Source organism: Bufo gargarizans, chromosome 5, assembly GCF_014858855.1.
Source record: "Bufo gargarizans isolate SCDJY-AF-19 chromosome 5, ASM1485885v1, whole genome shotgun sequence".
In the NCBI taxonomy this organism is placed as follows: Eukaryota; Metazoa; Chordata; class Amphibia; order Anura; family Bufonidae; genus Bufo; species Bufo gargarizans.
This window is the reverse complement of record NC_058084.1, coordinates 233678332-233700238: the sequence shown is the minus strand read 5'-3', so window position 1 is coordinate 233700238 and position 21907 is coordinate 233678332. Positions and strand designations below refer to the sequence as shown.

The window sequence follows — 21907 nt, the reverse complement described above, 5'->3', positions numbered from 1 at the left end:
TCCGTAAAAAATCATGCGGATGTCTCAATGGAGCCTTACAGGGGGGGTGATCAATGACAGGGGGGTGATCACCCTGATTACCCTGATCACCCTCTGTCGGTGATAACCCCCCTGTAAGGCTCCATTCAGACGTCCGCATGCGTTTTGTGGATCCGATACATGTATCCATGGATCCGTAAAAAATCATGCGGATGTCTGAATGGAGCCTTACCGGGGGGGTGATCAGTGACAGGGGGGTGATCACCCTGATTACCCTGATCACCCCCTGTCATTGATAACCCCCCTGTAAGGCTCCATTCAGACGTCCGCATGCGTTTTGTGGATCCGATACATGTATCCATGGATCCGTAAAAAATCATGCGGATGTCTGAATGGAGCCTTACAGGGGGGGTGATCAGTGACAGGGGGGTGATCACCCTGATTACCCTGATCACCCCCTGTCATTGATAACCCCCCCTGTAAGGCTCCATTCAGACGTCCGCATGCGTTCTGTGGATCCGATACATGTATCCATGGATCCGTAAAAAATCATGCGGATGTCTGAATGGAGCCTTACAGGGGGGTGATCAATGACAGGGGGGTGATCAGGGAGTCTATATGGGTGATCACCCCCCTGTCATTGATCACCCCCCCCCCCTGGTAAGGCTCCATTCAGACATTTTTTTTGGCACAAGTTAGCGGAAATTTTTTGTTTGTTTTTGTTCTTTCTTACAAAGTCTCATATTCCACTAACTTGTGTCAAAAAATAAAATCTCACATGGACGCACCATACCCCTCACGGAATCCAAATGCGTAAACATTTTTAGACATTTATATTCCAGACTTCTTCTCACGCTTTAGGGCCCCTAAAAAGCCAGGGCAGTATAAATACCCCACATGTGACCCCATTTCGGAAAGAAGACACCCCAAGGTATTCCGTGAGGGGCATATTGAGTCCATGAAAGATTGAAATTTCTGTCCTAAGTTAGCGGAAAGTGAGACTTTGTGAGGGAAAAAACAAAAAAAAATCAATATCCGCTAACTTATGCAAAAAAAATTCTAGGAACTCGCCAGGCCCCTCATTGAATACCTTGGGGTGTCTTCTTTCCAAAGTGGGGTCACATGTGGGGTATTTATACTGCCCTGGCTTTTTAGGGGCCCGAAAGTGTGAGAAGAAGTCTGGGATCCAAATGTCTAAAAATGCCCTCCTAAAAGGAATTTGGGCCCCTTTGCGCATCTAGGCTGCAAAAAAGTGTCACACATGTGGTATCGCCGTACTCAGGAGAAGTTGGGGAATGTGTTTTGGGGTGTCATTTTACATATACCCATGCTGGGTGAGAAAAATATCTTGGTCAAATGCCAACTTTGTATAAAAAAATGGGAAAAGTTGTCTTTTGCCAAGATATTTCTCTCACCCAGCATGGGTATATGTAAAATGACACCCCAAAACACATTCCCCAACTTCTCCTGAGTACGGCGATACCAGATGTGTCACACTTTTTTGATGCCAAGGTGGGCAAAGGGGCGCATATTCCAAAGTGCACCTTTCGGATTTCACCGGCCATTTTTTACACATTTTGATTGCAAGGTACTTCTTACACATTTGGGCCCCTAAATTGCCAGGGCAGTATAACTACGCCACAAGTGACCCCATTTTGGAAAGAAGACACCCCAAGGTATTCCGTGAGGGGCACGGCGAGTTCCTAGAATTTTTTATTTTTTGTCACAAGTTAGCGGAAAATGATGATTTTTCTTTTTTTTTTCTTTTTTCCTTACAAAGTCTCATATTCCACTAACTTGCGACAAAAAATAAAAAATTCTAGGAACTCGCCATGCCCCTCACGGAATACCTTGGGGTGTCTTCTTTCCAAAATGGGGTCACTTGTGGCGTAGTTATACTGCCCTGGCAATTTAGGGGCCCAAATGTGTGAGAAGAACTTTGCAATCAAAATGTGTAAAAAATGCCCTGCAAAATCCGAAAGGTGCACTTTGGAATATGTGCCCCTTTGCCCACCTTGGCAGCAAAAAAGTGTGACACATCTGGTATCGCCGTACTTAGGAGAAGTTGGGGAATGTGTTTTGGGGTGTCATTTTACATATACCCATGCTGGGTGACAAAAATATCTTGGTCAAATGCCAACTTTGTATAAAAAAATGGGAAAAGTTGTCTTTTGCCAAGATATTTCTCTCACCCAGCATGGGTATATGTAAAATGATACCCCAAAACACATTCCCCAACTTCTCCTGAGTACGGCGATACCAGATGTGTGACACTTTTTTGATGCCAAGGTGGGCAAAGGGGCACATATTCCAAAGTGCACCTTTCGGATTTCACCGGCCATTTTTTACACATTTTGATTGCAAAGTACTTCTCACACATTTGGGCCCCTAAATTGCCAGGGCAGTATAACTACGCCACAAGTGACCCCATTTTGGAAAGAAGACACCCCAAGGTATTCCGTGAGGGGCATGGCGAGTTCCTAGAATTTTTTATTTTTTGTCGCAAGTTAGTGGAATATGAGACTTTGTAAGGAAAAAAGATAAAAAAATAAAAAATCATCATTTTCCGCTAACTTGTGACAAAAAATAAAAAGTTCTATGAACTCACTATGCCCATCAGCGAATACCTTAGGGTGTCTACTTTCCGAAATGGGGTCATTTGTGGGGGTTTTCTACTGTTTGGGCATTGTAGAACCTCAGGAATTATGACAGGTGCTCAGAAAGTCAGAGCTGTTTCAAAAAGCGGAAATTCACATTTTTGTACCATAGTTTGCAAATGCTATAACTTTTACTCAAACCATTTTTTTTTTTTGCCCAAACATTTTTTTTTTATCAAAGACATGTAGAACAATAAATTTGGCGAAAAATGTATATATGGATGTCGTTTTTTTTGCAAAATTTTACAGCTGAAAGTGAAAAATGTCATTTTTTTGCAAAAAAATCATTAAATTTCGATTAATAACAAAAAAAGTAAAAATGTCAGCGGCAATGAAATACCACCAAATGAAAGCTCTATTAGTGAGAAGAAAAGGAGGTAAAATTCATTTGGGTGGTAAGTTGCATGACCGAGCAATAAACCGCTAAAGTTGTGGAGTGCCGATTTGTAAAAAAGGGCCTTGTCACTAGGGGGGTATAAACCTGTGGTCCTTAAGTGGTTAAATACTCGAGCCATTGTAGAAAGTCAGGTGTTTGAGTATTTAAGGCAGAGAAGGGCTGAGGGCAAAGTAGAGCGAATGGTCAGTGGCCTAGCGCCACTTATAGAACCATTGTCTGCCAAAAAGCAAGACATTTTTGTTTCAGTTTCAGGCTACTGTAGCCAACAAAAGCCCTATGGACCCAGTGGAGCTAGTGCGGGCCGTCCATAATGTCCATTGTCGTGCTTTAACAATAAGCAGTGGCACACAAGCCCAACCTGGGCCCAGTATGTTTTACCAGCAGCCCATCCAACCAACATATTCCCAGCCCCTATTTTCGCAAGAACCAGATTTTGACCCTCGCCCCCCTTGTCCTGTACCAAGGATAAGATACCCACCACCCCCTAATGTGGCTGGCCTTAGCACACAGGGCCCTTTTATGTGGGAATTAACCCAACTTTAATTTGTATGTTATGTCTTATGTTTTTTATTGCTGAATATTAAGCACTTTTATTTTTTACCTGGGAAATGTTCGTTCTAAATATAAACAAAGAATCCAAAAATCTCTAGCCTTTTATTTGCAAACCATCAACATTTTTACGGTATACAACATTACATGTATTATTTATATCACTACACTCCAAACGTCATACACATCTTTTTATTGGTGAATCATTACAACTCGGGACGGCAATATACGTAAGTCAACGCTGCTCAACCTTCCGCCATCCAGCTGTATAAAAATTACAACTCCAAGCATGCCCCAAGAGCTCTAAAATATCAACCCAGACTGGGAATTGTAGTTTGTATACAATTGCAGGGACACAGGATGGCCAGACCAGCTTAACCCCAAAAAAACATATTCAACATCTATTCGAAACATGTTGTATGTGCTTGAATAATCTCTGAATCCAGGACCTTGGACAGCATCTTGAAGTCTTCTGCATGCCTTTGGAAAAACAACAAGTTTGGAATAAGTATTGCAACATATGGGTGCATATGCAATTATAACGTAGGTCCGATTTAGTTATGTTTTTTACGAGATACTAGAGGGTTGTTGTAGACAATCAAATATAAGATTTCTGTAGTCATGAAAATGGCCTAATGTTATTTGACAATTTATACAATATAACCCCAGCCCACAAGCCCACGTCAAGGGTCCTCTTTGTCTTGTGAGTCCCTGCACTATCAACATATAACCCCACCACCAAAAAAAACGTAAATAAAACCTAGGAAAATAAAGTTACTAGGATTACCAGAGTCCAGATTAATTTACACTCTGCCATGAACTACGCCCATCTGCCACGGCACTGCTCCCTCAGGACTTGAAAAATATTCTTCATAGAGGTCCCGAACTGCAAGGGCTGCAGTTCCAGGTCATCTGTGAAGGGTCTGGTCCAATCCTCCTGATGAAGATGTACCAGATTCCAATTCATCAACTGAGGGACCATCATTAATCCTGACAAAGTTATGCAGGATCACACACGCTTGAATAACCCGGGTGTCATGGTAGTCGTGGGCGTGATGACGTGAGCGACGCGTCTCGCTCTCCCTTTTCGCTAGCCGCCTCCCTCCATGCTCCTGTGCCGAAACAGCTGATACCCTGACGCTGAGTCCCGGCGCGGCTTACCTTCTTCTCTGCCCCGCTGGCTTGTCGGTCGGCTGCTCCGTCCGCTGCTGGCTGGGGGTGCTGTCGGTGCGTGTCCTCCCGGTCTGTGGTTCCGGCTGGCCCTGGGGGTCTCCTGGTCTTCCCCTCCGGCGGTCTCTGGTTCTGGCTCTCTGTCCTGGTGTGCGGTGGCTGCCGGCGTTTGCCTGAGTTGGCTGCTCCTCTGCATGTGCGTTGCCTGCCCTCTGCTGGTGGTCCATGGAATTCCATCCTCATTCCTCCCTGCTGCTTTCTCCTAGCTGGTCTTTACCTTGCGGCTTGAGCCAGGCACCTGGATCCGCGGATTTTCTGGCCATTTACTATCCGGGCGACCAGCAATCCACTACCTGCAAAGATTCCTCACCTCCTCTCTTCTGGCCGGCCCTGGACTTTCCGCCTGGCTTGTGGCGAAAATTGGGATTGTTAGCGTATTGGACACGTGAGAATATTGCTATCCGTTATTTGTGACTTTATTTTTTTTTGCTTTGTTAAGCCCCCTGTCAAACAGGCGCAGAACTTTTTTTTTGTCTTACCCCTTTCTTTTCGTGTAGTTTGGAGAGGAGGGGATAGAGGGTTTATAAAGAAAAGGGAAGGGGGGAGGGGGAAAAAAAAAGGGAGGCAAAATGGCCCCAAAACAACGTTCGGTGGATTCCTCTGCAGCGAAGCCGGCGTCTAAGACGCCCGAGAATAAAATTGATAAGTTTTTGAAATCACCCTTCCCAAATGAAAAGAATACAGCTAAGACAAAATTGTCTGCTAATTTGAAGAAACCCGCGAAAATCCCCCAAACTGATGAATCTTCTGATGATGAATCAGTAGAGGCAGGTCAGGCGGTAGACGAGAAAAGTCTCTCTGCACAAACGCAAGCTGCACAAATGCGAACTGAATATGACCCTTTAGTTTTGAATAAAATTTTGTGTGCCGTGGAAAACAACGGCACATTAGTACAAGGGATGTCTACTCAGCTGGGTTCGGTGCAGAGCGATATTGCCTTAATAAGAGAAGATCTAGTAAATATCCGGGACCGAGTCCATAACGTGGAAAAAACAGTGGACTCTTTGCAAACTGATATAGATATTTTAAAATCTAAAACCGTCCTGCTAGCTTCAGAAAATCAATCACTACAAAATAAGCTGGAGGATCTAGAAAACAGGGCAAGGCGAAATAATGTTCGTATAATTGGTTTTCCAGAAGGAGCTGAAGGCCGACAGTTAGAGGAACAACTTAAAGACGTGGTTTTGAACAATCTTGGCAGTGATTATTTTTCCTCTACGTTTCAAATAGAAAGAGCCCACCGAATACCATGAGGGAGGCCTATCCCAGGGAGGTCACCGCGAGCAATTTTAATGAAATTATTATTATCTGCCGATAGAGACATGATATTGAGAAGAGCAAGAGAATGCACACCTATTGAATATCAGGGCACTAAACTGCTTTTTTTTCCAGACTTTGCTCGGCAGACTCAGGAAAAAAGAAGAAACTTTATAGAGATAAAGAAACGTTTGGCGTCTAAGGACATTAAATATTCTTTACAATATCCAGCAAAATTAAGAGTGATTCATAACGGGACTTCCCAATTTTTTGAAAAGCCACAACACGTGGTAGACTGGATGGAGCAAATGGGCATATGAAATTGTGTAATATTATCATGGAGTGGAGGTGGGGTTAGGGTAAGGGAGAATGGCCGGAGGCTAGAGGTTTGCTGACTAGATCGGGCGGACCAACGGAGAGGGGAGGGGGGAGGGGACAACCCACCTTGCAGGTATGGGGTTGTTTTTTTTTTTGTTCTTTTTTTGTTGTAGTGAAGGATGTCCACTAGAATTGTAACTTGGAATATCAGAGGGCTTGGGGAAAGGGTTAAAAGACAAGCTATTATGGATGCATTAAAGAGATACCTTCCAGCAATTATTTGCATGGTAGAAACTCATCTTACTAAAGAAACCGTGTTCCGCTTGGGGATGGTATTCTCAATCCTATCACTCCACTTTTAGCAGCTCCTCTAGGGGCATCTCAGTTCTGATCCATAACTCTGTGGACTTCACCCTCATAGAATCTTATATAGACGACCAAGGCAGGTTTATCTTTTTGCATGGTAAGCTGTATGGTTGCAGCTATATCCTTGCTTTTTTTTTATATACCTCCGCCCTTCTCAATGTACCCACTGATCCAACTAACACGTTTCTCTGAAGGGAGATCAGAATGCTGGCTAGTTCTTATGGGGGACTTTAATGCGGTCATGGACCCCATTAAAGATAGATTCACACTAGATGCACAACGGGTGAGGAATGTATGTAATTCACCGCTGCCACAATTCTGCTCGGAGTTGGGACTGGTGGATATATGGAAATATCTTGGTGGGGGAAAGAGAGTATACTCTTGTGTCAGCAGGGGTGGTAGAGCAATGTCTAGGATTGACTTAGCATTTACTAATGAGAGCAATCTGAGTAATATCCGGAAGATACGATATGGGGTAAGAACAGTTTCGGACCATTCACCCGTATTGGTTGAGGTCTGCACGGGGAGGAATAAGGATAACCGGGGGTTAGGATTTAGGCTGAATCCATACTGGCTTACTATTATGGATAATCTTCAGCCCATTAAATCTCTGATGTCCTCCTTTTGGGGGGTTAATCTTCCCTCTGCTAACATCAATGTAGTATGGGATGCTTTGAAAGCATATCTGAGGGGGGTCTTTATAAGCGAGATTGCTGCAGTAAAGAGAACATTTAAAAAAAAAAGAGGGGGAACTGGCCAAGGCTGCTGCAGACACAACTGAGCGATTTACCAGTCAACCTACTGAGTATAACAGGGAAGAGATGCAGAAGGCCAGCTGTTATTTGGAAAAATATATAATAGAGAAAGCAAATCATAGATTATTCTTTAAGGGCTTAAAATATTTCTCGGAGTCTGGACGTCCCGGTAGGTTGCTAGCTAGGATAATTACACAACAAGACAAGAAAAATCAATCTATTGTCTCTATTCGCAATATAGCGGGGGAAATTATAACAGACCCAGAAGGAATTAGGGACACCTTTTTACAATACTTTACTCGGATATATAGCTCCTCCTCTGGCTTGTCATCTGAACTGGCGACGCGGTTCCTGGAGAGGATTCCACTTTCCACTTTAAATTAAGCCCAAATAGAATATCTGAAAGAGGAGCTATCTCTTTCGGAGCTCCAGGAGGCTTTGGGATCTGTCTCTGGGAATTCGTCGTCAGGGATGGATGGCCTTCCATATGAGGTTTATCGTAAGTATAGTGATGTGATTCTCCCTCAGTTGTTAGAGGTTTTCTCCCAGGCAATACAGGGAGGGAGCCTACCATGCTCTATGATGGAGGCTCTTATTGTTCTAATTCCTAAAAAGGATAAAGACCCGATAGAAATGAGTTCTTACAGACCAATTTCGTTATTAAATACAGACGTTAAGTTATTATCAAAAGTCTTGGCTAGGAGGCTTTCATGGGTGATATCTTCCATTATCCACCCAGACCAAAATGGCTTTATGCCAAAAAGGGGTACCCATCACAATCTGCATAGGCTATTTATGAATATTCAGTCCCCGGGATGTGGTACCCGCTCCATCCTGTCGCTGGATGCCACCAAAGCATTCGACAGGGTGGAGTGGACCTTTCTCTGGGAGGTAATGAAAAAAATGGGCTTTGGCCCTAGATTTATGGCGATGGTTCAGTTATATAGCTCCCCAGTTGCTAGGATTAGGATTAATGATACGATCACAGAGAGCTTTACCCTAGGAAGAGGCACCCGTCAAGGTTGCCCTCTCTCCGCCAAATGGGCTTTGGCCCTAGATTTATGGCGATGGTTCAGTTATATAGCTCCCCAGTTGCTAGGATTAGGATTAATGATACGATCACAGAGAGCTTTACCCTAGGAAGAGGCACCCGTCAAGGTTGCCCTCTCTCCCCTCTCTTGTTCAATATTTATATTGAACCCTTAGCAGCCAGTATAAGGCAGGATCCGCAGGTGGCCGGTTTCGGCATAATGGGGAAGCATGACCTCGTATCTCTCTATGCAGATGATATCTTGGTTTTTGTTCATCAAAAAGAAATCACTCTCCCTCGTATAATGGATCTGGTTGGCTCTTTCTCTGTGCCGTCTGGTCTGGAAATCAATTGGGAGAAGACGGTTCTCCTTTCTATAGACGAGTTGCGAGGCGACTGGGATAACCAGCTAACAGTTTCTGACTCAATAAAGTACCTGGGGATTTCAGTTTCTGCCAAACCTCAGGAATATTTACAACTTAACCTGATTCCCTTGTTGATAAAACTGAGGGCTAAAATCAAGATATGGCAAAAAATTGTACATGCAAGAGCGGACAGAATCTCTTTAATAAAAATGGTAGTACTGCCCCAGGTCCTCTATGTCCTGCGCAACTCGCCTGTATGGATCGTAGACAAGTATTTTAGATTGATAGAGCGGATGCTTAATGATCTATTATGGGGGAGGAAGCGTGTGAGACTGAAGGCACTCTATTTCTCTATGCCTTACAATCAGGGAGGTCTTAATCTCCCCTATTTTAGGGGTTATTTTATGGCCTCTCAACTTTGCTTTTTTAATGACTGGGAAAACAGCCATTTCTGCAACAAGGTGGTGAAAGACTCAGGTTTTAAGGACTTCTTTACTGTATTGGAGTCCGATTATTTACTAAATATACAGACTGGGTATACACCTTTTTGCAGAATGGCTATAAAGACCTGGCTGGCTATTAGAAGTTGGTGTGGAATTAAGGCATCACTTATTTGTACTCCATTGTGGCATAATTAAAAGCTTTTGAATTTAAGGGACTTGAACTGCTGCCAGTATTGGAGGACTAAGAATGTTCAGTACCTACATCAGGTGGTTAGTGGCGTACAAATTCTGCCCCCGATAGAGTTAGGGCAAAGGGCAAATTTGGGTGAGGTGGCTTGGTATGCATATTTCCAATTGAGGTCAGCACTTTCTAGCACTTTAAATAGTCACCTTCTTTTTATAGATACTCCTGAATTCTTACATGATCTAATTACCAAGAAAACTGTCACGAAAATTAAAATATCACATTGCTATAGACACTTAACGAAAAAAAATTTGGGGGGTCTTCTTTCTCCAGGACAGAAATCCTGGTCATTGACACTCTCAGAGGTGGGTCCCCCAGATTGGGATAATATAGGGGAAAGCTTAAAATTTGTTTCACAGAATTTTAACCACACTGTTGTACAATTCAATATTCTGCACAAAATATATGTGACACCTATGTGGTTATATAGGAGAGGACTTAGAGCCTCCTCTGACTGCCCACATTGTGGCGACTCCGAGGCAGATCATTTACATCTGTTCTGGGACTGCCCGATGGTGGGTAGCTATTGGAGATCGGTCCAAATTACCTTGGCTCGTAAACTTAATATTGTTGTTCCTTTGTCCCCCAGGATATGGGTCCTGGGAGACTTATCGGAGGTTAACTATCAGCCCATAAAACGCCAATTACTGATTAAGGTTATGTTCTTGGCCAGGCTCCTGGTCTCTAGACTATGGTTTTGCTCCTCCGCTCCAGATTGCAGTAACTGGTTGGCCCTGGTCGAGAAAGTGAAAAGCTATGAGAGGATTCTGTATAAACAAAGAGGATCCTACTTAAAGTGGGGTAAACTGTGGGAAGATTGGGACAAGGGTAATTAATTAATCTGGAATTATTATTATTTTTATTTTATTTTTCCTGCAAGGTGGGGCATGGGGGGGGGGGGGGTTGGGGATGATTTCATTAGTCCGGTTTTTCTGTATGTACTGTAATTGATGAAGGATGTGAAGCTGCATTTGAGCATTGGAGTATCTCTAGGAACGCTGGAGGACGGCGGGACTCTCCGGCACTGAACAATGGCCAAAGTTTTTGTTAAACCAGGGCACTGTGTGTTTTATGGGCGGGGACCTGGGGCTCGGGACCCTGGGCGGCCCGGTGACCGGGTGTGATCCGAAATGCGGTTCTCTCTGTCTGATATGTGGTTGGACTGCAGGCAGTGATACGATGCATGTTGTAGGGGTGCAATTAGGGGACAGTGCCGAACTTTGGTGGTGTTTCCGTCCACATTTATTTTAAATGCCGGTGATTGTTGAGTGATACTCGATTTGAGTCCCCTTGCACCTGAGATATTGGTGCGATTGTATGCGAGGCATGGTTGAGTTGGGCACTAATTTCCAATCTTAACTATATGGGAATGAGGCAGCAAAATATGCATGTGGTCTTTTTTTTCTCTCCCTCCACTGTGACAGAAGACTGCTGGACCCCCCAGGTTGCTCCAAGAAACGTCTGCGGTTAAAGATCGCTGTAAGCCCGCTATGCATGGTTAATGTGAGCACCAGGTGAATGGATCTAAGATTGTTAATCCTGCCATTTTCTGTACCCATATTCGGGAGAGGACGCGTGGAGCACGTGCTCGCTCCCTGATGGCCGCCCGGGTCGCGGGCCCCCGATCTCTGCCCTCTATAGATATTGACATGCTAATTTAGATGCTGTGTATGTCTGCCTGATGTCGGGCGAACCCCGCCTCCCTCTTAGCAAGTGAGATCTCCATTTGATTTGTAATTGTTATAAATTATGCTTATAAATCAGAAATTTACGGACTTTAGGACTTATAATATTACTAAGGTTATATGGATATTTATTTTTTGTATTATAAATAAAATTAAAAAAAAGATTAAAAAAAAGAATAATCCGGGTGGCATTCTCCGGTGCCATCTGTTAGGATGACAGGAATACTCTCCACTTCTGTGTGAGTATTCCAAACGCACACTCAACATACCGGGGGGCTCTACTCAGCCGATAGTTGAAGATACGTCTGCTGTCATCCAGGTTGCGTCTGGGGAAGGGTCGCATGACGTGGTGCCAAAGCAAACCCTTCATCAGCCACAATTACAAATGGAGTCGGTGGTCCCGCAGAACCGGCAGCAATCTGGGCTCTGGTAGAGCAAGCTGCTTGGCTTGAAGTCTCTCACACATTCTGGAAGCACTGAAAATGTGCGCATCTGCAGTGCTCCCATATGCCCCAATATCCACAATTATAAACTTGTAATTACTGTCAGCCAAGTCCATTAGCACGACAAAGAAATACTGTTTATAATTGTAGTACAGGGACCCTGAGTGAGGCGGCTTCTTAACACGAATGCGTTTGCCCTCCACTAAAGTACCTTATTTCCTGCAGTCTTCTTCTTACTTTATTTCGTTTTGTCATTTTGATTTAAAAAAATAGCCCTTTTTATGATATGCTAATAAAGCTCCAAGGTGCCCAGCCTGCCTTAATTTGAATCCCAAGAACGCCTCCTGATCCTGAAATAACCTCCCACAGCCCCGGCAAACAGTTCCGCCCCCTCCCCACATCATCTTCTACCTTCTAGAAATGCCCCGTCCTTCTTCCTGTCGGTGGCCAGAAATCTCGCACAGGCGCAGTACCGCCTGCGTGATCATCACCCTACTCAGGACAACAGCGCTCAAATTATGTCACTGGGCTCGGCGCATGCCCAGTGAGACTTTTGAGGCTGTTGATGATCGTGCAGGCGGTATTGCGCCTGTGCGAGATTTCTGGCCGCCGACAGGAAGGACGGGGCATTTCTAGAAGGTAGAAGATGACGGTGGGGAGGGGGGCTGTGGGAGGTTATTTCAGGATCAGGAGGCGTTCTTGGGATTCAAATTAAGGCGGGCTGGGCACTGCAGGGGAGCGTCATTGGGCACCAGAGAGGAAAAAAACGCGCCTCTGGGCACCTTGGAGCTTCATTAGCATATCATAAAAAGGGCTTTTTTTTTTATCAAAATGACAAAACAAAATAAAGTAAGAAGAAGACTGCAGGAAATAAGGTACTTTAGTGAACATGGCAATGGTGACAGCTTAAAATGCTAAAAGCAGGTGACAGATTCCCTTTAAGTACAAGGACAAGAAGGATGTCCTTTTACGGACTACTACACTGCCCCTGTACAAGGTACCACTACCTCCAAACCAGACTGCATCTTAGACTACAACAGACACATGGGAGGGATTTATCTTTCAGATCAAGTTTCTAAACCATACAGTGTCACATGAAAAACCAAGGTGTGGTACAAAAAGCTGACCTTGCACATTGTACAGACGGCACTGTACAATGAGTACATGCGATTTCAATCTGCAGGCCACCCACAAACTTTCCTTCAATTTCAAGAGTTGGTAATGAAGGCCCTAATTCCCTTATTTTTCAAAATCAGGATGTTATGGTGCTTGTATCGTACCAGGGCAACATTTCCATGGTAAAGTCCTGCAAATGGCAAGGATGGGAAGGACCCAAAACAGATGCATGGTGTGTTCCAAAAGGAGCATAAGGAAGGACAAAATTTACCACTGCGATACCTGCCCACTTCATAAACGATTGTTTCAGAGTCTTCCATACATCCATGGATTATTATTTTTTTTTTTTCATTTATGCTCCCAGTCATTGTTGTACCTTATTGCTTTCTCATATAGTCTGCACAGTTTGTATATTCACTTTTCACCAACCACTACATATTCATTTCTGTGAAACACCTGTTTACTCAAAAGTGCCTTTTCACCCCTTAAAATGTTTGTACAGGGGTACACTTTCCAAAATGGGGTGACGTCTTGGGGTTTTCTATTGTCTGAGGACCTCAGGCCTTTTGTTTTACTTGTGACATGTCACCTAAAAGCAATGTCTGTAAATTCAGGACTCCTAAACCCTTCAGTGTGCCCATACAACAGGATAGGAGCACACATGGGGTGTTGCCATATTCAGAAGAATATGGGTAACAATTAGTGGGGTGCATTTTCTCCTGTTACCCCTTCTGAAATGGAAAAATCTGGGCATAAAATTATATTTTATTTTAAACGTCTAAATTTCACAGCTGTGCACTTCTAAATTATTTGACAAATGTTTTTTGCATTTTGTGAAACTCCTTTTTGCTCATAACTGCCCTTTCCACCACTTAAAATGTTCATGCGGGGGTGGAGTTTCCAAAATAGATGTCTGCCAATACTGTAAAAAATGCCAAATTAGGCCTCAAAATTCACATGGTGCTCCTGAGCCCGGTCATATATAGAGAAAACAGTTTAGGGCCACACCTAGGACAGGACACACAATACAATAATCACAATTAGAGATGAGTGAATTTCCTCTTATGAAATTCATTCACACTTCGTTTGGTGGTAAAAGGTGAATAGCGTTATGGATTCCGTTACCAAGAACCATAAAGCACTTCTATGAGAGGACTCCCCTGCGTAACGGAAACGGGACGGATCCATTTGCAGTCCATAGACTTCTATTATGACAGAATAAATAACGGAATGCCTCTAAAGACATTCAGTTATGCATTCCGTCATAGAATTGAGTTCTGGTCCGTGGTAACGGAATCTAGGACGCAATTCGCCTTTTACCACCAAAGGATATGTGAACGAATTTCAAAATATTAAATTCTCTCATCTCTAATCACAATGGCACAAATTGAGTACAACATATTGAGTTCTAAATTGGCAAATCTGTGGAAAAATTGCTATTACATTTTTCACCTTCCACTAGACATTTGTTTCAGGGGGAAAAAACCTTTGGGGTGTAGTTTACAAAATGGGGTTACTTTGGGTGGCCCTCCAAAAGCCACATGGCGCTCCTTCCCTTCGGATCCCTGATGTGCGCCCATACAGCAGTTTTTTGAACACATATGAGGTGTTTCTGTAAATTGGCAATATTAGTTTTTCTGTAAATAATGTTTTTTTTTGTTCTTACTTTTAATAGCTAAACCCATTTTAAAGGGGTTTTCCAGGAAAATATATTTGACTTCTCAGGATAGGTCATAAGTATCAAATTTGCGGGAGTGGGACCCACAGGACCCCCACCGATCAGCTGTTAGTGTCTTTGAGCGATGCAGCCTCTTCCTAGCCAGTGACATCACTGTTCATCAGCCACATGACCTAGTTGCTGCTCAGCCCCAATCAAGTCAATGGGCCTGAGCTGCAGTACCAAGAACTGCCACTATACTATGTACTATACGGCGCAGTCCTTGGAAAGCAGCCAGGATCTTGCATTGCTCACCAGAGCACCGGTGAGTGCTGCAGCTCCCTGAAACAGCTGATCGTTGGGGATGCCGCTGATGTTATAATGATAACCTATCATCAGAATCAGTCATCATTATCTTTTCCAGGATAACCCCTTTAAGTTTTATAAACAGTGGGTAAAATAAGATTGGAAATTATTAGCCTTGGGCTATAAGTTGTATAGTTTGTTTGTTGTGCGTCTCCCTCTTTTTCCAAATTGTCAAATATAATATGCAATTAAAGCATTGATTTGCTAGGGGTTAATGCTGCTATTTTGTATCATCAGAGTGCGGACCAATAGTACATTTCATGCACCACCGTATGGCTAAATTCATAGTACACTATCTTGTTAATGGGCCCTTTAAAACATTGCTGCATGATTGTTGCATGGTATTGTGCATTTTGATCTAAAATAAGCTATAAGTTTCTGTTCTGTTTTTCAGGTGATTTTTCTTACAACATTGTTCTATCTCCTGAGTTCCAGTGATGAGTACTACAAGCCAGTAAAATGGGTTATAAGTCTCACACCTCTCTCTCAACCCGGCCCATCTTCCAATATAATTGGACAGTCGGTAGAAGAAGCTATAAGGTAGTATAATCGGAATCCATGTCTTTATCTAGTTACATCAAACAAACTCTTTATTAAATTTTCCTCTTGACAGCACCCCTGGAGGGGTCGCCTCCTTCATCTCAGGATAGGAACCAGAACAGATTTAAAAGAGAGACCTTCCTCTCTATCCTCAGTTTTGTTTCCTGTCCTTAGACTCAACTATATCTGTAAAGAATAAATCAAGGCAGCTGGACGTACTGTAACATAGTAACATAGTACATAAGGCCGAAAAAAGACATTTGTCCATCCAGTTCGGCTTGTTATCCTGCAAGTTGATCCAGAGGAAGGCAAACAAAGAAAAAAACACTGTGAGGTAGAAGCCAATTTTCCCCACTTTAGGGGAATAAAAAATTCCTTCCCTACTCCAATCAGGCAATCAGAATAACTCCCTGGATCAACGACCCCTCTCTAGAAGCTATAGCCTGTAATATTATTACGCTCCAGAAATACATCCAGGCCCCTCTTGAATTCCTTTATTGTACTCACCATCACCACCTCCTCAGGCAGAGAGTTCCATAGTCTCACTGCTCTTACCGTAAAGAATCCTTTTCTATGTTTGTGTACAAACCTTCTTTCCTCCAGACGCAGAGGATGTCCCCTCGTCACAGTCCTGGGGATAAATAGATGATGGGATAAATCTCTGTACTGACCCCTGATATATTTATACATATTAATTAGATCCCCCCTCAGTCGTCTTTTTTCTAAAGTGAATAGCCCTAATTTTAATAATCTTTCAGGGTACTGTAGTTGCCCCATTCCAGTTATTACTTTAGTTGCCCTCCTCTGGACCTTCTCCAGCTCTGCTATGTCTGTCTTGTTTACAGGAGCCCAGAACTGTACACAGTACTCCATGTGTGGTCTGACTAGTGATTTGTAAAGTGGTAGGACTATGTTCTTCTCACAGGCATCTATGCCCCTTCTGATGCAACCCATTATCTTATTGGCCTTGGCAGCAGCTGCCCAACACTGGTTTTTGCAGCTTAGTTTGCTGTTTATTAAAATTCCTAGATCCTTTTCCATGTCGGTGTTACCGAGTGTTTTACCATTTAGTATGTACGGGTGACTTGCATTTTTCCTTCCCATGCGCATAACTTTACATTTATCAGTGTTAAACCTCATCTGCCACTTATCTGCCCAAGCTTCCAATCTATCCAGATCCCTCTGTAGTAGTATACTGTCCTCATCAGTGTCACAGTTTAGTGTCATCTGCGGAAATTGATACTTTACTATGCAAGCCTTCTACAAGATCATTAATAAATATATTGAAGAGAATAGGGCCCAATACTGACCCCTGAGGTACCCCGCTAGTGACAGTGACCCAATCTGAGTGTGTACCGTTAATAACCACCCTCTGTTTTCTATCACTGAGCCAGTTACTTACCCACATACAGACATTTTCTCCCAGTCCGAGCATTCTCATTTTATATACTAACCTTTTATGTGGTACAGTGTCAAATACTTTGGAGAAGTCCAGATATACAACATCCATTGATTCGCCGCTGTCAAGTCTAGAACTTACCTCCTCATAGAAACTGATTAAATTAGTTTGACATGACCGACCCCTCACGAAGCCATGCTGATATGGCGTTATTTGCTTATTTCCGTTGAGATGCTCTAATATAGCATCTCTCAGAAAACCTTCAGTTTACCCACAACAGATGTTAAACTTACCAGCCTATAGTTTCCAGGCTCTGTTTTTGGATCCTTTTTGAATATTGGTACCACATTTGCCATGCGCCAATCCTGTGGGACATTCCCTGTCAGTATAGAGTCTGCAAATATCAGAAATAAGGGTCTGGCTATGACATTACTTAATTCCTTTAGGATACGGGGGTGTATGCCATCCGGTCCTTGCGATTTGTCTATTTTAATCTTTTTAAGTCGCTGATGTACTTCTTCCTGGGTCAGACAGGACACTTTTAATGGGGAATTTATTTTTACATTCTGCATGTCATCTGAATACATTGGAGAAAAAAATATTTAACAGCTTTGCTTTCTCCTCATCGCTTTCTGCGACTTCCCCCTCATTACTCTTTAAAGGGCTTCAGATTTATACTTTTTAACATTTATATAATTGAAGAACATTTTAGGGTTAGTTTTACTCTCTTTGGCAATTAATCTCTCGGTAAATTTCTTGAAAGCGTTTCACTTGTTCTTCCAACGAGCTTTCTCAATTCTGAGTGACTGTGCAAGAATTATCTGGGAATAATAAAGCTCGTTGGAAAAATGAGTGAAATGTTTTCAAGAAATCTACAGTACGTCCAGTTGCCTTGATTTATTCTTTACATATATACCATGACCTGGATAAATGAGAACGTTCACAGACTTAGACTCAACTAGGAACTGCTGCTTTGAGTCTGGGCATTCGATTTCTCTTCTTACCCCACTCCGATCATCTTTCCAGCCTGGACAAGCCAGGGTCTTTTTCTGCAGGTCCAGGCATCTGTGGACTTCTGTTGGCCCTACCTGTATGTTTTTGTGTTTGTGGATGGCGTCACTGCATACTCCTGTGTGCTTCTGGTTTTGTCAGAGGGAGGAATAGATCATCGCTGCAGTCCAGAAGTGGGAGTGGGAAATATTAAGCGACTGATTCGAGAAGAAGTTAAGGAGTCTGTTAGTTGCTTGCTTAAGAGTCGCCCTAGCACTTCTGCAGTTGCTGTGATAGTGAGGTTTTATTTGAAGGAAGAGGGGGAATTAGAGTAGAACAGATCTCCTGGGAAGCCGCTCTTTCATGCTGAAGATACTAATGCCCTTGTTAAAGCTACTATGGAACTGGGCGAGAAAAAGTTGCCACTGTCGGTCCAGGGGCTGAAAAAGTTGGAAGTTTTTTGATTTGCCCAAAAATATTCAAGCAGTTATCTTTAAAGAATGGAAGAAGCCGGATAGGAAATTCTTTATCCCTTCCTCTGTAAAAAGAAATTCCCATTTGATGAGTAGGTTTCTGTGGCCTGGGACAGAGCCCCTAAACTTGACACCCCAGTAGCTAAGATGTCCAAAAAAGCAGCGTTGCCCTTTGATGATATGGGGTCCCTTAAAGGGAACCTGTCATCAACTTTATGCTGACCTCAGTGACAGAAATGCTGATTTCAGCAGTATGTCACTCATGAGCTAAAAGTAAGCTGTTGCTGAGAACCAGCATCATAATTATTGCAGCACATGCCTTGAAACAAGTCAACTCTACTTGAGAAGATGGAAATAAGGAATACTGGGCACTCTCACTATCTATGAGACCACATATTTTATTAAGGCAATGTTTAGAATAACAGTATAATAAAATGGATACAATATCTAAAATGTAACACTATGCATGCCAATATATTACATAAAATGAATACAATACCTAAAATGACACATATATCATACAATGTAAAATCCGGATATTTGACTTTAAAAACAATATAATACCGCCAGATGGTTTGGGTTAGGGGTGTCCTATGATGCTAACAAAGTCTGTGGAAAAGTGCAACAATGCAATCTCCTTGAGATATGCGATCTTATAGTTAAAACCTCTTGCGTTCAGAGAATATCAGTTAGTGATTTGGTTACAGTGATGGGTATGCGGCGTCCCGCTGTACTCAGTGTTTTATTCAAACTAAGTTGATTTTTTCTAGTTGCTTTATCTTGCTGGTGTTCCGGTACACTGGATGTCTGTGTCCGGTCCTCGTTCGTGCTTTTCTTGTTCCTCTCGATCCCTTCTGACTGCCGCTCCGTAGATGTAAGAGCCGGCACTCCGCGCTTGGACTTTGTTTGCACGTGTGCTTGGTATCTCGTGCTTCTGTGTCCAAGTCCTGTGTAGATGCGCGTCTTGGGATATAGGTAGGCACTGGAGGTATCACCGGAAGTAAAACTGTCGTCCGTCAGGGGGTCTCTTTGCACCAAACGCGTTTCGGGGTGTTAATACCCCTTCCTCAGTGGTAATGACTCCCCCTTGTAGCTTTCCTTATAAAGTCTTCTCCTAATTGGATTTTGCAAACCTGCTGTGCAGCTTAGTTTTTTTCCTCAAATCCTGGTTTGGATTCCCAGTGGCTATTTGGTTAAACATCCATCGGAATTAGCAGCGTTAGAACATTATGTTCTGTAACTTCTACATTTCATTATAATTTATATCAATAGTTAAAAAGTTAAAAAGACATACAAAAATCATGCTATCAATAAATATATATGTAGAGATGTACTAAATAACAGATCCACTGGTAATCTCATCAGTATGTATTCAGGAGGTAACCGCACACTTAGTAAAAACCTGCGTTATTCATGCGGTTTTATACTTTGTATTTTTAGATAATTCGCCCTTCTATATGGGAACCTACATATACGAAAACATATGGCACTTCATAATTATTATTAGCTATTTTTCATTATTATTTTCTACGTGTTCTCAGTCTTGGTTTAGCAATATAGGTTGCATAGGGGAGAGGTATGTATATGGATACACAGTTCATATATGAATTAGGCGGATCATGAACCTATATCCCAAGACGCGCATCTACACAGGACTTGGACACAGAAGCACGAGATACCAAGCACATGTGCAAACAAAGTCCAAGCGCGGAGTGCCGGCTCTTACATCTACGGAGCGGCAGTCAGAAGGGATCGAGAGGAACAAGAAAAGCACGAACGAGGACCGGACACAGACATCCAGTGTACCGGAACACCAGCAAGATAAAGCAACTAGAAAAAATCAACTTAGTTTGAATAAAACACTGAGTACAGCGGGACGCCGCATACCCATCACTGTAACCAAATCACTAACTGATATCCTCTGAACGCAAGAGGTTTTAACTATAAGATTGCATATCTCAAGGAGATTGCATTGTTGCACTTTTCCACAGACTTTGTTAGCATCATAGGACACCCCTAACCCAAACCATCAGGCGGTATTATATTGTTTTTAAAGTCAAATATCCGGATTTTACATTGTATGATATATGTGTCGTTTTAGGTATTGTATTCATTTTATGTAATATATTGGCATGCATAATGTTACATTTTAGATATTGTATCCATTTTATTATACTGTTATTCTAAACATTGTCTTAATAAACTATGTGGTCTCATAGATAGTGAGAGTGCCCAGTATTCCTTATTTCCATTTTTTATATCTTGAGAGGAAGGGTGATTCCTCTTGTACTGTGAGCACCTCCACCAGAGATTTTGTCAGCCCTGTGCGCCACATATTACCTATATCTACTTGAGAAGAGTCATGGTTATTCATAATCTCCTGCAATCCTCTCCTGCACTAGCGTAAAGTTGATGACAGGTTCCCTTTCAAGATGCAATGGACAAGAGGGCTGCAGTTTGTTTGAAGAGGTTGTCTCATCTCGCCGTTACTAAGTTGAGATGAGACACAGTCCCAAGCTGGCTGGGAAACAGCAGAGCACTCTGGCCTTCTCTTTTTCAGCAGTTCCTGTTGCGGTGCATGAGAGCTACGGAAACAGCTTAGCACAGCAATTTGTGCTGTTTCTGAGTCAGAGAAACAGCATAACTTGCTGTGCTATGCTGTTTCTTTAGCTCTCATGCACCGCAATAGGAGATACTGAAACAGCGAGCATCAGAGCACTCTGCTGTTTCCTGACCAGGAGGTGGTCGGAACAACCCTTTTAAGGAAGGACTGGGAATCTTCTGCAGCAGCCTTTAAGCCAGCCATTACTGCTAATTCTGTTGCTACTTCTAGGTCCCTCACACTATGGTTGGGACAAATGTAGGCTAAAATAAAAGGAGGAATTCCTAGAGAGCAGTTACTATCCTCATTCCCTATGATTAATAACGCCCTAGATTTTTATGGCTGATGCCTCTGCAGCTTCCTTAAGATTATCCTCCAGCGCTACTGCCCTGTCTAATTCTGCACGCAGAGCTATTTCGCTGAAGGAGTGGAATGGAGATATGAGCTAAAAAGCTATGCTATGTGCCATCCCGTGTCAGGATAATATATATATTTTTTGGTCCGTATTAGGTGATTTGTTAGAGAAGTCTTTGGATAGGAACAAGGGGTTTCCCTCTACCAGTCTGCAGCCTGTTAATAGGTCCTTTTGTCCCAAAAATAGAAGGGAGGATTTTAAAGGAAAAGACAGCGCTAGGAAGTGGGGATCCAAGGGATTTCTTTTTTTCTAGTTCCAAGGCCTCAAAAAAGAAGTCCCAATGATGCCAGGACCATGTGGGAGGTCAGCTAACACGTTTCTTCCCACAATGGAAAAGATCTTCAACAGTACCTGGATAAAGTCTGTGATAAAGGAGGGGCTAAAGCTAGCATTTCTGAAACTTCCAGGAGAGAGATTTATCATCACAGACCCCCCCCCCCCCCTGAAAAAAAGGCCATTGTGAGAGGTATTCTCTGTCTTAAAGAAGAGTGCGTTGATCAAAGTCCCAGAGCAGGTGGTGACTAGAGGGTTTTATTCAATACTTTTCCTTGTCAGAAAACCAAATGGTTCCTTCCGGATGGTAATAAACTTGAAATGCTTGAATCAGTATCTGGTGTACAGTTTTGGATTG

At 42.8% G+C, this 21907-nt stretch overlaps 1 protein-coding gene across 6 annotated transcripts in view; it reads left to right on the top strand.

Moving 5' to 3' along the window:
- The window catches only part of TMEM245 (transmembrane protein 245), a 719080-nt gene that overhangs the window by 426642 nt on the left and 270531 nt on the right, over positions 1–21907 (top strand). For all 6 annotated transcript variants that reach the window (XR_006390012.1, XM_044293864.1, XM_044293863.1 and 3 more), the window contains exon 13: positions 15252–15397. Coding sequence is in view for 5 of the 6 variants with exons in the window: in XM_044293864.1 (XP_044149799.1) it covers positions 15252–15397 (146 nt within the window). In the remaining variant the exon portion in view is untranslated. The remainder of the gene's footprint in view (positions 1–15251; positions 15398–21907) is intronic.